This window comes from Pithys albifrons, chromosome 20 (genome assembly GCF_047495875.1).
Source record: "Pithys albifrons albifrons isolate INPA30051 chromosome 20, PitAlb_v1, whole genome shotgun sequence".
NCBI classification, from domain to species: Eukaryota; Metazoa; Chordata; class Aves; order Passeriformes; family Thamnophilidae; genus Pithys; species Pithys albifrons.
In genome coordinates, this window is record NC_092477.1 from 2,631,143 (window position 1) to 2,645,656 (window position 14,514).

Sequence of the window (14,514 nt, forward strand, 5' to 3'; positions counted from 1 at the left end):
ATCTGTTCTCTTCCAGGTGGGCTGAGCTCAGCAAGGTGCTCACAGGTCTTCCCATGAGTGCCTCAAACCACAAACCTCTCCTGTTGCTCTCAGCTCTGCTGGTGCAGGTAAAAGGAAAGCTGTGGCCCTGCTGTGCTGCATCTGTGCTCCCCACAGCCCCAGCAGTTAGGGGGGCATGACAGGCTTCATGCATGAGCAAAGCAGGAGGAGCCCATGACATGGCTCAGAGGCTTCCAGCCTGCCCAGGACTGCCCAGCCAGCCCGTGTCACACTGCTGGAAACCTTCTCCCTCCACTTGTAAGCCCTTCAGTGTCTCAGTAACTAATTCCTCTTGCTGCTGCACACCTGAGGGGTGGGAGTTGTGGCAGGAGCAGTGCTAGACTCTCTCAGTGAGGAAACCCAGCCCTTTACCCTGTTGCTCAGCCAGGCCCTCAGCTCTCCCTGCCTCTGAGCAGTGCCAGGTGCTGTGACCATTCCAGCTGTTCCCTCAGGCTGGGGAGGAGGGAGCTCTGCTTTCCCCAAGCTTCCCCTCTCTGTAGATGCTGAGCACGTGCTGGGGCCAGCTGGGCTCCTGCTGTGCCCTTGCCTGGCTCGGGCTGTGGTTGGGACTCCAGTTCCCACCTGTAACCACAGATCCTGAGCCCTCCCAGGCTGGTGCAGGTCATGGGCTACAGCATCCCAAACCCCCACCATTCCCAGCAGGGCTACTGCACCCACACAGCCTTCCTTCACACTTGGATCTCAAGGGAGCAGAGGATAAATTCACCAGGCTGCAGGAGAAGCCTCTCCTTCCTCTCCTTGTTTCCACAGCTCCACCAAGTAACCACTGCTGGGTGAGAGGGGACAGGGAGAGCTCACGGAGCTGCCTCCAGAGCACTCCCCCTCAAATTCCAAAATGTCCAAAAAGGAAAAGAAATCATGACCATCTGTGCTTCCTGGACTGAGGTTGCCTCATGGGCCCTGCTGTCCCTCTGGCTCTGTGTTGTTGCTGCATGTTCAGGAGCCTTCTGCAAATCCTGCATCTTCAATTTGGCAGCAAAATCTCTATGAAATGGCCAATGTTGTGTGGACCAGATCTGTCCATGTGGCATCAGAGGAGGCGAGAGGGTACAATGTTGAGTGTATGGCAGGTGACTGCACAGCACCACTGCAGCTCCCTCGCTACCTCCATCCACATCTTCTCCCATCTGCTTCCTTCTCCAGTCCCTTCTTCCTCCTTCCTCACTTCCTCTCCCTTGCACTCAGAGCCTGTGGCACAGATGCAGCAGGTTTTTCTTAATCCATGCTGTCCCTGTGTTCCCTGTTCCTCTGTTCCCTGTCCCTGTGTCCCCTGGTGCCATGCTGCCCTCTGCTGCCTGTCCCTGTGCTCCCTGTCCCTGTGTCTCCTGTCCCTGTGTCCCCTGTGCTCCCTATCCCTGTGTTGCCCCTGTGCTCTCTGTTCCTTTGTCCCCAGTCCCTGTGCTCCCTGTTCCTTTGTCCCCAGTCCCTGTGCTCCCTGTTCCTCTGTCCCTTGTCCCTGTGCTCCCTGTTCCTTTGTCCCCAGTCCCTGTGCTCCCTGTTCCTTTGTCCCCAGTCCCTGTGCTCCCTGTTCCTCTGTCCCTTGTCCCTGTGCTCCCTGTTCCTTTGTCCCTTGTCCCTGTGCTCCCTGTTCCTCTGTCCCCAGTCCCTGTGCTCCCTGTTCCTCTGTCCCTTGTCCCTGTGCTCCCAGCTCCATCCCTACCTGGTTGTCTCCAAAGCACTGCTCCTCTTGTGGACTGTGCCATGCTGAGCCTGGGTCCTGACTGAACAGCAGTTATAGAATCACAGAAAATCCTGAGCTGGAAGGGACCCACAAGGATCACTGAAGTCCAGCTCCTGGGCAAAGGACACCCCAACAATCCCACCCTGTGCCTCAGAGTGTTGTCCAAACATGTTGCCATCTTCTGAGGCAAAACATTTGAAAATCTGGGAGGAGGCAATCACTCTGATCTGTGTCCTGTCTGCCAGAAGAAAGGACCATCCTACAGGCAGCTGATCTCAGAGAAGTCTGACTCTCACCCTCTTTTCCCATCGAGAGGGATTGTGCAGTGGAGAGCAAAGGAAATCTGCAGTGAGCAAGCAGTGCCTTTGGAACTGCAACCCCCATCCCAGGGCACCTGCAAGAGCCTCTGGCAAACTGCCTGAGCTCCAGCACTGCAGCAGCCCCAGGCAATGGCTTCGGTCTCCTGTCAAGCACCAGAGAGAATCCTCCACAAAAAGTGGCTGTGCCTGTGGTGTGCTGGGTGTTGGCTGTTGAGCACTAAGTTTCTCTCCCAAAGCATTCTCCCCCCCCAAAACAACCTCCTGTGTGAGGCAGGTCCCTCTCTGCTCCAAGATATGCCATCATGTCACCCTTACTGGTGACTGGCTGCCCAGGTCCTCCCTGAAAACACTTCCACAGAACCCTAAAGCACCAGCAGCTGCTGAAACCTCCTCAGTCTCCTGAGCCACACAGAACTAATGCTCACATTTGGTTGCACAGTTAAAACATCTTTCCCCAGGGCTATCATTAGACACGTTTATTAGTGCTTTACATACACACAGTGAGCAAGGCCCCAGAGCCAGGCAGCAGCTGTGTGAGCCAAGGCAGAGGGAAACCAGCACTTGTGCTTAGCTTAAATAAATCATTCTAATTCCCATGTTAACTCATTGCCACATCTAAGCCAGGGAAAACAGCAGAGCCTGGTCTGTGGCCAGCAGAGAGTATGTGTTGAGAGCTTTAATAGAAAGCTTCAACACAAAGTGCCCTGAGGTGCTTGAGTGACAGCCAGTGACATCCACAGTGCAGGGAGAGCCTCCAGGCAGCTCTTTCCTCAGCAGAAAAGACCCACATTTCAACACTTCTGTCCACAACTTGATGAAAAACAAATGTAGAAGAACTGTGAGAGAAACTTCTCAGCACTCCCACCCAGTGTTTCCACTGGCTTTAGCTTCACTAGCAGTGGAACTGCATCTTGCCATCCCTTTGACACAAACCATGAAACAGGACAGCAGAACCAGCAGCAGGCTCCTAAAAATGCCATTACACCCCAACATCAGTGGAAGTTTCCTGGAAACAGAAAGTCTGTCACTTCCACCCAGCTCAGACAGTAAGAGGTGCTGGGTAACAAGGTGTTCTGAAGCTCTAAAATAGGGAAGCTCAAATGCACCACCCTTAACAAGTGTTGGCACTAATTGGATTTCTGTTCCTTTGTGAACTCTCACGTTCTGAATAAAGCTCTCCATTCTCTCTCAGGTTTGTAAGTGGAGGAAGAACACAAATCCTCTCTCACTGTGGTCATGCTCAGGGTGCAGCACTCAGGGCTGGCCTGGATTACCAGGTTGGTGCAAAAAGACATAATCCCTAAAATTCTGACACAAGCCAAGCAGGGACCAACCACACAGGAAGGCAAAGGAAGAAGTTCCACCTGCAGAAAACATCAAGGGCATGGGACAGAATCTCCAGCAGAGACCTCCTGTGCCTGCCCATCCCAAACCTGCTCTCCTTCCCCTCCTGCTTGCTCCCTGCAGGGCTCCTGTTTCTCATCTGTGCTCCCAGGCCAAATTGGCTCTGCACAGGTGTTTATTGAGCTGAGACATGATGGCAGGTTTTTCTGTGTGTAAATGTAACTCAGCTATGGGTTTGTTTTCAAATCTTGGTCTCAGAACAAGTATTATTGGTGTATTTCACAAAAAACCCCAAAGGCTGTAAATGAAGTGGTCCAACAGCTTCAGAGTGCACAGAAACACCCTGAAGGATTTCTGCTGCATTTAAACCTGAAACCAGAGCCACAGAACTGAAACATTTTGTCCTTCAACACCTGAACTTGTAATAAAAGGCCCATTTATTGATGAAAAATGCCAGGAGGGCAGGGCAGCAGGGCTGCAGGGGGGCAGTCCCACAGACACCCATCACACTTACTTTGTAAAAGCGGGAAAGGATTTGAAATCAGGGGACTTGCGGTTTCTGCAAAAAAGAAAGAGATTTAAATATTGAGACTGGCAGAGACCTTGCTGCAAGCTGCACAGCTCTGCCTATCTGCTCCCTGATCCTCACCCACACTCTGCAGAGTTAACTGGGGCAGGATGGGAGGCTCCATCTACCACCAAATCCGACAGGCCCAGCTGGGAATTCTCTCTCCCTGTTTTGCTGAGTTTCTCATGGCCTGGATTCTGCATTGTTCCTTCTCGCTCTGAAATGTCCAGAGATTTTAACATACACCCTACAGTTCAGGAATGGAAACAGTCAAGTGAGGAGGCTGCAGAGGAAAAGCCAAGGGGGCAAGAAAACCCCTACAAATGCTTTCTTTGGGGCTCCAGATGGAAATTCCCAGATTCACTGTGCAGCTTCCTCAAACTGAAGCTGAGAAGGAAAACCAGGGTGTTCCAGCCTCCCTGGATACCAAAGGAGAGAGCTCCTAAGCAGTGCAGTTCAGGCTGAGAATGCACATTTCGATGCACATCTGCCTCTCTGTAAGGTGTGACAGAAAGGAATGGAAACCTGGATGCTCAATGAGCCCCTGGGCAACTGGGAGCTGTTTGCATCCAGCCCACAGTGCCTGGAACAGGAGCAGTGTTTGGGTTCCCAGCACCTCAGAGCACGTGTGGTTTCTTATAGTTCCAAAGGGAAGGCCTTTAGTGTCAGACCCCTGCAGGGGGTAAGGAATCATTAGTGTATTTAGAATTATTCAGTCACCAATTCAGAGCATTTACAGAATGTGTGAACTGACACATCCATGAACGAGGCTCTCGGGGCTCCCTGACAGCCTTGGCCTGGTTTGTCTGGAAGGAGAACTGGCCTCTTTAACCACATGGGTGAGGCACAGTGAGCCTTTGTGCTGCACATCCCCAGGTACTGAGGACCTGAGCTGCTGAAGAGGCTCCAGCTGGCAGGCCCAGCCAGCAAGGAATGAAGATGAAGGCATGGATGATGCTTGGCAAACACATGAGTAGACAGTGCTGTGGGAAGGGGATGCATGGAAGGCACCAGCTGGACAGGGAACGCTGCTGATCCCTTCACTCAGTGCTGTCAGCAACACTGCACCGAGTGCCACTGCAGCTGGGGGTCTGCACCTGGGCAAGATCTTCACTGACACAACTCCTGATCTGGTCCTGCTCAGCAGCTGCACAGCTCAGGCTCCTCCGGGCACCACTCTCACTGTCTGTGCTCTTGGTCTCTGCCCTGGGAAGTGCTGTCCTCTCTCAGGGGCCATAGGGGCACTTCACTGCACTACCCTGTGGCCCCGGGCACTAAAGGGCTCTTTCAGCTGTACAAAAGCTTTTGAGGGGCAAACACAAACACTTTACTGTCCCCCCAAAAATGAACCTGATCTGGAGCAGGCACACAGCCCACAGCACTGACACAAACCACTTAAAACACCACAAGGAATTCTGAACATCATCTCTGGCTGCTCTCCAGCCAGAAGTGCTAACTCAGGCTCCTTGTTATGCTTGGCTTCCTACACACGGGAAAAGCACTGTCAGTCTGCAACAGGAGCTCAGGCACTTGATAGGATGCTATTGTGTGTGAGGAAAGACTGCTGGGATTTTTCTGGTCTTTTTATTGATTATGGGACATTTTTTCTGCATGCACAGTCATGACCCTGCCACAGCACACTGACCTTCACTAAAGCCACCTACGCAGGGAACAATCACAAAGTTTGAGTGACTAATGATAAATCACCTTGCACAGGGATTTGCTAATCTTTCACTCCAGAGATTCTCCAGGCAAAATTGAGAGTTCACATTTTTCTGCCCATACTTTGTTCTCGCAGTGACTCTTCTGGCCATGCCCAGGCCAGCCCAGTATCTGTGCCTGCAGCCTGCAATCCCTGGCTGTCCCAGTTCTGCTGACTGCTCATTGCCTCAACATTTTCTGTGTACTGCCTCATGTCTTTCCTGGTGTCCCAGGGCTCTTGAGCAATTGGCAGGATATCACCCACAGAGACTGGCTGCTGAGTAGTTATTTTAATCCAGATATCTTTCTTCCTGCCTGCAAATTGCCTGTTCAACATGAGAAGGCTGGAACAGCTTAAATTAACGTGGCACCAGAAATAAACAGTTCATTCCTAGGAACCTCAATTCCACACAAATGCCCAGCAGACACCATGACATATTTATGCAACCAAGCAAAACGACACTTCCTTAGCTGAGGCCTCTCCCTGTATTACTCTCCTTCTCCTGGGAAGAACTGCACTCACATGGTGACCCTTCCTCTGGGCACAGCATTTTCAGGTTGCTTTGCAGCTCCGTGCATTTGTGCAACTGTGTCCCCCCCTCATCAGCATTCCCTGTGCTGTGCACAACTGTGGGAGTTCACAGAACAGCTGCCCCTTATTTCCTCACTCTTCCAATCTGGCCATTGGACTCCCCAACTCCATGGAAGTTTGTACCAGTCACAGACCAGCTACTACGTAAGACAGATTTAGCAGGAGCTGAACCCCTTTAATGGGAGCTGTATTTGTGCCCTGGCAGCTGGCAGACCCTGGGAGGCAGCTGGGTGCACTCAGCAGGCAGAGTCACAGGGGCTGCCTGTGCCAGCATCACACTGTAATCAATAACCAAGAACTGCTGTGCCCCAAGCACTAAAGTTGCACTCACCCACCAAAAATGAGGGCCTAAAAGTCGTGTCTTCCAGCAGAAATCCCCCCAGAGAGGCTGTGTGATCACTGGACTACAGAGGATGAGCAGAAGGGCATGTATGGCCACAACAGGGAAGCAGGAAGATCCCAGTGTTTGTGACACTCCTGAGCCAACTCCTCCAACATGTGTCCCATGGCCACCTGCACTGCCAGCACAAAACAGCTTGTTTGGACAGAAAGAGGAACCACCGCTGAGTGTTCCAGTCTGGTCATGCACCTGGGGGCACTGGGCACCTGCCCTGCAGGGCAAGAGCAGGTCCTGAACTCCTGGTGCAGCACCAGGAGCTGTGGGGAGCACTCAGTCTGCTCCCAGCACCCCCAAACTGAGCTTCAGGAGACTTAATCATGAGTTTAACACCATTCACACTCTGTCTTTTTGCTGCTTCCATAAAATTAAAGGATAGTTCTGCTCAGCTGCTAAACAAGAAAGACCTTCTTACTTAAGGGACCATCCTGTCTAACACAGGCTAAACATACTGGGTTTATGTGGCAAGTGGTGAATGAGACAGTTCTAATTATCCTTTTGCTTGAAATAGTCCAATGCTACAACTGGATGGGAATCAGCAATATGTTGGAGGGTAATGACAGACCAACAAGTCTGTAATTTCTGAAAATCCAACTATGTTTAAAATTTAGTCCTATGTCCTTTAAATTCTGAGAACTGCCCATTCTCAGGCTTTCCCAAGAGTTTATACTCCAAATCAGAAGGAGGAAATCGATTTTTTTGGGCTCAATCTCACCTCAGCCTGGCATGATTCAAAACAAGACACTTCCCTTGACCCTCTACCCAGTCTGGAATAAACTGTGCTGGAAAGCAAAGCTTCCCTGTGTGAATAGGAATGAAAAGTGTTGACATTTTCAAAACTGTAAATGTTAAAACTTGATGCACTGGAAGTTCTGACAGTAAGAGTTCCCTAATGCAGCAGATGAAATTGAGACATATTTATACAGCTTAAATCAACTTCAAAAGTTCAAAATATTTCCCAATTCCCTACATAATTTTAACTGTTCTCTTTCACATTCATAACATCAAGCAAGTTTAGACTTCAACAAACACTGGCAATTTCAATTAGATTTTTCCTTTGATGGCTGTATTTTGAGGTGTCAAAACCAAAGAGCCTTTTTTCTCCCTTTTGCTTTTATTTTTCCTTTTGAATTCCCACAATTTCCTTGGCCTTCATTTGACAAAGGAGTCATCTAGAGTGTCCCAAACAACAGTTCAAGCTGGATTAGGCTGTAAACATTTAAGGCAGAGATGGTCACTGTCCCTGAGGCTTTCTGGAGTCAGACAGAAAGGGAGACAACAGGGAGATCCCAAAGCCTGGGAGCTGTGTGGTTCCAGAGTGCACCTGCACAGGGCCAGCAAGGACCTTCACTATGGAACAAACACTCAGCTTTGTCCCTTCCTGGGGTTTTCCCTTCCCATGCTCAGGCTGATCAACACTGGCTTTTGCAGAAGAGCATTGCACTAACTGGCCTTGAAATATTGTTTGGCCTCTGGAGAATTTAGTCCAGAAAACCCCTGCACGTGTCAAGACTCAGCAAAAAGCCTCCCAGCAGGGATGGTTTCCCTGAAAGCAGCTTTATGGCACCTCATGGAATAACAGCTCCTGCATCCCAGTGAGACAATTCCATGTTTCAGGATCAGGTCATGGCACTGTTTTCTGGACTCTCCTTAGTTCAGCAGTGGGTAAACAAAAGCCTGATGTGACTTGGGACCTCCTGGAGGCACAAGGGAGCAATTGGAACATTTTAGCAGGATATTATTTTTAAAGCACTTTGAAAGTTCCAGGTTTCACCAAAGAGAAGTTCAAGGGGCGGTGGAGACTCTTTCCATGCATACAAAGGACACTTTCCAATCCCAACATGGATGACAGCTGAACAGTCCTTCTCCATCCACTCCATCCCACCCTGCTGGGAGATAAACCTGCTACTGGGTAAGACTCAAATCAGCCACAGAGCAGAGTGTGCCATCCAAGGAGAATGATGTTCCATGGGCAATAGGATGCCAGGGCACTCAGATAAGGATACCAGGTACCTGCATTCACCATGCAAGGCCTGGGGCTGTGCACAGGGAAGAGACACCTGAAATCCAGTGTTTTCCATTCTAGTTGCCTTATTCCCCTTCAGGATTTCCAGCGACACTGCATCCAAGTCTGGGTTAGGTGGTTTTAGATGCTGACCTTCCTACTCTGCTTGTTCTCCCCCTCACTCCAGGCATGGAGGGGCCTGTGGCCCTGCAATCAGCACAGTGGCACAGGGAAAGAACAGAATGTCCCCAGCTGGGTGGCCTAAAAAACTCCTGCTGCTGTCTTCGACATCTCTGTAGCCAAGCCTGTGACACACAACTCACATCCAGAGAGCGAGTGCAATCAAGTGTTTAACAAGGCCAACTCACACAGCTTGGGCTGCCCAGCTGGCACCTACATTTACCTCCCAAACCTGGGGACTGCTCCTTACAGCAGCAGCAGTTTGGTGACAAGCAGCAGATGGGAGTGTGAGGATGGAAGTGTCCATCCTTCTGTCACTCCCCACCATGTTATCCCCAGCTCCTTCCCTGCCTGGGTGCAATCGGCTGGCTGGGGCTCAAGGGAGGACAAGCCAGCAGTGCCAGAATCACCCAGGAGTTCACATCCCGCATGTGACACTGAGCCACATGGTGTCTGTGCCACCCACTGAAACAGCCATGGAAAGAAGGAAAATGGGGAGGGCAAGGACACATCAGCTCTTCCAAAAGGCAGTTACTGAGAGCTCTGCTTGGACACCAGAGCACAACAGATGCCTGAGGGCTTTCCAAGGCCTCTCTGACCACCAGTGACACTCACAGTGACTGGTGAAGCTCACCCAGGCTGCTGTCAATGAGACTGACTCCTGAGAATGTGAAGGAATAAAAGAGGAGAAATGGCTTGGAGCAAGAGCTGGAAAAGAGCACTGAATGGGACACACAGGAAGTACCACAACAATGGAGTCAAAGAGGGAAAAAAGGGCTGTGGAAGAAAAGGGGATACAGGATAGATAAAGGAAGGGGAAAAGGGAAAAGGTTTACACATCCCATGCCTGGCTTTGAGGATTGTGTCACCTGCTTAATGCAGGAAGGAAATGCTTCCAGCCAAAGCCCAACTCCCTTCAAACCTAAGGCAGCTCACATGAGTTGCTCAGGTTTCCTGGCCCAAACAAAAGTTAAGGTGAGCACCTTTCAACTCCCCTGCAGCCTGCCAGGCCCTAGACTGAGTCACTACAATAAACAGAAACACTCCTTACAATGAAATAACACCAGCAAATCACTTGAACCTTGCTACTGTTTGTAAGAATTTCTGGCTTTGCTTTGGTTTTTACTGTGAACTTTTACTCATGTGCTTTAAATGTTGCAGTTTGGATAAAAACAGATTGAGAAGGATGAGTGTGATGTGTGAGCTGGTACAGGGAGATGGCAGGGAGAGTCTGGGAGATATGTCACAGCAACAGTGGGTCAGAATTTAATAGTTCAGACAGAACTCAAGTCTTGGACTAAACGCAGCCACTTTTCTTGTGTGATTCTTGCCAGTGGTCCCTGGACCCCCTCCCATGCTACAGGTTCATCTCCTCTCTTCCCAAACTTTACAAGAGGAGGTTTGCAGCCAGAAGGTTTTACATTGCAGCTTTCTTGGCTCTAGGGATGAGCTGTTTGATAGAAGGAAGATATTCTGCCCTTTCCCTGCAGGCTGTACAGGGCTTCACAGGAATCAAAAAGGTAAAATCTACAGGAATAAAAAAGGCACAGTCTCAGACTGCTGCTTTCAAAGGGCCCCAGAGGAGTCAGGAAACCAAATGGTATATTGGCATTTTAAGATGTGCCCTTGAAGGCTTTGAAACCCTTCAAACCACTCCTAGTAAACACAGAAGACAAGACATGAGGAGCAGACCTGCTGAGAGGGCAGCAAGGCAGGCTGGTACCTCTGGCACTCAGTGAGGTACAGTGCCCTGGGCCGTGTCTGACAGCCAGGCTGGGCCAGCTGACACCAGCCCAAGGATCGACACCAGCCCGAGGACCGACACCGGCCCGAGGACCGACACCGGCCCGAGGACCGACACCGGCCCGAGGACCAACACCAGCCCGAGGACCGGCAACAGCCCGAGGACCGACACCAGCCCGAGGACTGACACCAGCTCGAGGACCGACACCAGCCCAAGGACCGACACCGACCCAAGGACCGACACCAGCCCAAGGACCGGCAACAGCCCGAGGACCGGCAACAGCCCAAGGACCGGCAACAGCCCAAGGACCGGCAACAGCCCAAGGACCGACACCGACCCAAGGACCGACACCAACCCAAGGACCGACACCAGCCCAAGGACTGACACCAACCCAAGGACCGACACCAACCCAAGGACCGACACCAACCCAAGGACCGACACCAGCCCAAGGATCGACACCAGCTCAAGGACTGACAACAGCCCAAGGACTGACAACAGCCCAAGGACTCCTGGCTGTGACTCCCCAGGTGGAACAGGACTAATGGGTTCAAGGGCCTGAAACACAGAGACAAGCTCACCTGATGGGTTCTGCTTACATCTCTTTTCTTTAGGTTTTTCTGTCCCCAAATGACCAGCTGTAATTGTGGTGAATGCTTGGATTAGTACAGGATTGTTTCCCAAATCATGACATGCAGCATTTCAGTAACAAACAACATTTCCCCTCATTTACCATCACCCACTCTGCTACCACAAGGGGGTTTTCCAACACCACATCTTTCTTTTTTAACATAGTTACAGAAAGCCCCTTATTTGCCTCAGAGGCAGATATAACACCCCATGACAGACTTGTAACCTGCTCCATTCCAGCCAGAAGCACTGAAAACAACACATTTTGGTACTCTTGGATGAGGAATGGAGGGAGCTCAGGCTTTTCTGCTGGCATGTGATTATCTCTGCATCAAGATGCCAAAATTACATTTCATCTGGTCTGTCACTTATGCTCCAAAGAGGGAGCACAGGAGAATTGTACCAGCCCACTGGAAGACAGGCCAACACAGGGCAAAACTCTACCAACAGTGTACCTAGAAAACATTGTCTAGGCCAGGGGTTATGTTCAGGTACTACCACTTGGAATTCAAATGAAACTTGAACTGGAGTAAATTTTCATTCTTTCCAGCAGATACACTTTGCTCCCACATCTGGTACACTTGTGAGCTCCATGCAGTGAACCCACAAACACCTGGATGCTGGTCACAGTGACATGTAAATACAGTGCCACACTCAGCACCACTGAGCATCACTCAGTCCTCAACTCAGCTTAGCTTCTCTCATTTGTTGCAAATGGCTTTGCTTCACCAGGACTGCACTGACACACAAGCTCAGCAAGTTCTGCTTTATCTCCATCCATCCTTTCTCCACATCTTTGCTCCCCACTGAAAAATCTATACCTGGTCCTTGGGAGCAGGATTCCCATAACACCTTTTTTACAGGCTTGGAATGTCAGGAACCTGGGGAGGAGGGAGAAAGAGCACTGCCCAAGGAGGGCAGGCTGCCTGTGAGCTTAAACAAGGTACCCCAAATACACCAACAACCACTGAGCACAGCTGGATCCTGCCTGCAGAGGAAGGTGGCAGCGACAGCAGGAGGCAGAGGACACACTTACCGCTGGAGTTCTGCGAATTGCTGTTTGCTTCTTCAAAGTTGTTCTGCACTTTGCCTTCCACTCTTCTGCTGAAAGCACTTTCTGCTGGGTGGAGAACAAGCAGGGATGGTGACTGGTCAAACCAGATGCAGAACCATGCAGACAGGAGGCAAGACATGCTCCTGTGCACATCATCACATACCCTGAATGCAGCAGAAAGGGCAAACCCCTCATTTTGGAGGCAAACGGGCCAGATTCAGTGAAGGGTAACAGAGGGGTATGTTTTTTGAATGCCTTCTGGCTGAGGTGGCCTGGATTGGCTCTCAGGGAGCCCATGAACACCAGTCCTGACTGAACCAGAAAGGTCATGACTTCCTTCCCTGCAAAAAACCCAACCCTGATCTTACTCTTCCTCATGGCAACAAGCAGCCCCTAAAGCCTCTGGCACAGGTGGCCAGGTCTGCACACCACACCCCACAGTGTCCTCATCACAACACCACAGTGTCACCTACAGAGGTGCTATGCCAGCTCTCCCTGTGCTTCCCAGCCACCTGCACTCCCTTCCTAAACACCCTCATGGAAACTTCTGAGTGGAGGCCTGGAGGGCTATCTCAGAGCCCTGGAAAAGCTCTGAAAGATCCTCTGGCCCTCTGTGCTTCCCAACAGTGCCCTCACTCGTGCAGCCTCCCCAGGGCCGAGCAGCAGGTCCTGCTCCTCCAAGTGTGGTGCCAGTCCCTGCTCCTGGCAGGGCACCTTCTCCACACACTTCAGCCACAGTGCAGGGCAGCTTCCCTGTGCTGGGAGGCCTCTTCCCATGGGCAGAGGAGGCTCCTGACCCTGGAAGTGGCTGTAGTGTCCTGACCATCACTGCACAGCACAGCTCAGGGCCTCCCATCCTGCCTGAGCTGGTGTCCCTCAGCACAAGCTCAACAGTGCAAACAGTGCAAGGTCTTGTCTCTCTCCACTGGATTTGCAATATCTGGGCAAATGGATTTACTGCAGAGACTCAAAGAATAAACTAGAAATAAGTAATATGAACTGGCCAAAATACTGTGTGTGGTCTGTGCTGGACAGACCCTTCCCCTGTGCTCTCATTCAGGAGTCCGTTGTCACTGAAGGGGTTCACATGGACATGGCCCAGCTCTGCAGACTGTTCTTCATTCAGGAGTGATGGGGACTGCTGAAAATTGATATCAGATCATGATTTCAGTCTGGATTTCTGAGGACCATGGAATGGTCACAGCTGCTGCCAGGACTTGCCCAGAGGACCCAGCCCTCTGCAGGCTCCCAGTGCTGCAGTGTGGCTCACACATGTGGGCTGTAGGGCTCAAAAGACCTGAACTGCATGAGGCTCCCAGCCCATGGGTTTTAGTCCAACCAATCCTCAGCAGACACTTCCAAGTCCTGAGCAGGCTACTCAAACTCTCTATCTACTACCTTCCTGACTCCTTCTAAAATTCAGGAGAACAAGAAAACTTGGTGAGCAAATCAAAACAGAAACACATAAAACAGGGCTGAAAAGTAACTGGAGAGATTATGCACCCCACTTGACAGATAATAAGAATGAGAGGCCTTAAGTAACTAGAACATCAGATGGCACAGTGGAAAAAGAGACCATGACATAATGGTTTTGGTCAACCTACCCCCAAAGAGACTCAGGTTCAAATCCTGGTTTATGTCACAAGTGGAAGTGAGTTGGAGGTCTACAAAAATGTTTGGAAAAAATTTGCATAGTTCTTTTTCCCTCATCCCTGGCTTTTCTTTTTTTTTTCTTTTTTTTTAGTAAGTCTGGCAATAAGAAACTGGTTTAATGCATCTGTTTGGTCTTACTGGTCTTACTGTGCCCTTCCCACATAGGAGAGGGCAGCTCACACCTGCTCTCTCTCTTTAGCTGAACCTTCTGCATGCAAAGCAAAAGGACCTGTACACTGTTCCAAGGCTCTGTGCAAACCCTGTCAGGGCAGTGGCACCCCCATCTCTGGAGCTATCCAGGCCCATGTGGAAGTCTCTACAGCACATGGAAGGCATCCCTTCTGGAGACTGTCCTTTACATCAGAAATTCCAGAGGCCCTCAGATGGCTGTGAAAGACCCCATGGAAATGATGCCACCACATAGGTGAGGAGGGATCCAGACTAGGATTAGTTTCTTGAAGATCAGTCTGAGACTCAAGCACCAGTGTTTCCTTTCTCTGCACAGCAGGAGAACAGCTCTGAGTTTACACCTAGTGTTTGGATCCACTTTCATTAGAGGAGTGGGGGAAAAGAGTGCTCTTCAAAAAT

At 50.6% G+C, this 14,514-nt stretch overlaps 1 protein-coding gene across 13 annotated transcripts in view; it reads right to left on the bottom strand.

The window, feature by feature from the left end:
* ZNF618 (zinc finger protein 618) overlaps positions 1–14,514 on the bottom strand; it is a 197,346-nt gene that overhangs the window by 19,273 nt on the left and 163,559 nt on the right. For 4 of the 13 annotated variants that reach the window (XM_071574244.1, XM_071574239.1, XM_071574247.1 and 1 more), the window contains 3 exons: positions 12,256–12,339; positions 11,171–11,227; positions 3,920–3,964 (listed from right to left, as the gene is read on the bottom strand). In XM_071574244.1, the coding sequence (XP_071430345.1) occupies positions 3,920–3,964; positions 11,171–11,227; positions 12,256–12,339 (186 nt within the window). The remainder of the gene's footprint in view (positions 1–3,919; positions 3,965–11,170; positions 11,228–12,255; positions 12,340–14,514) is intronic. The other 9 variants (XM_071574250.1, XM_071574249.1, XM_071574241.1 and 6 more) reach the window with 3 other exon arrangements.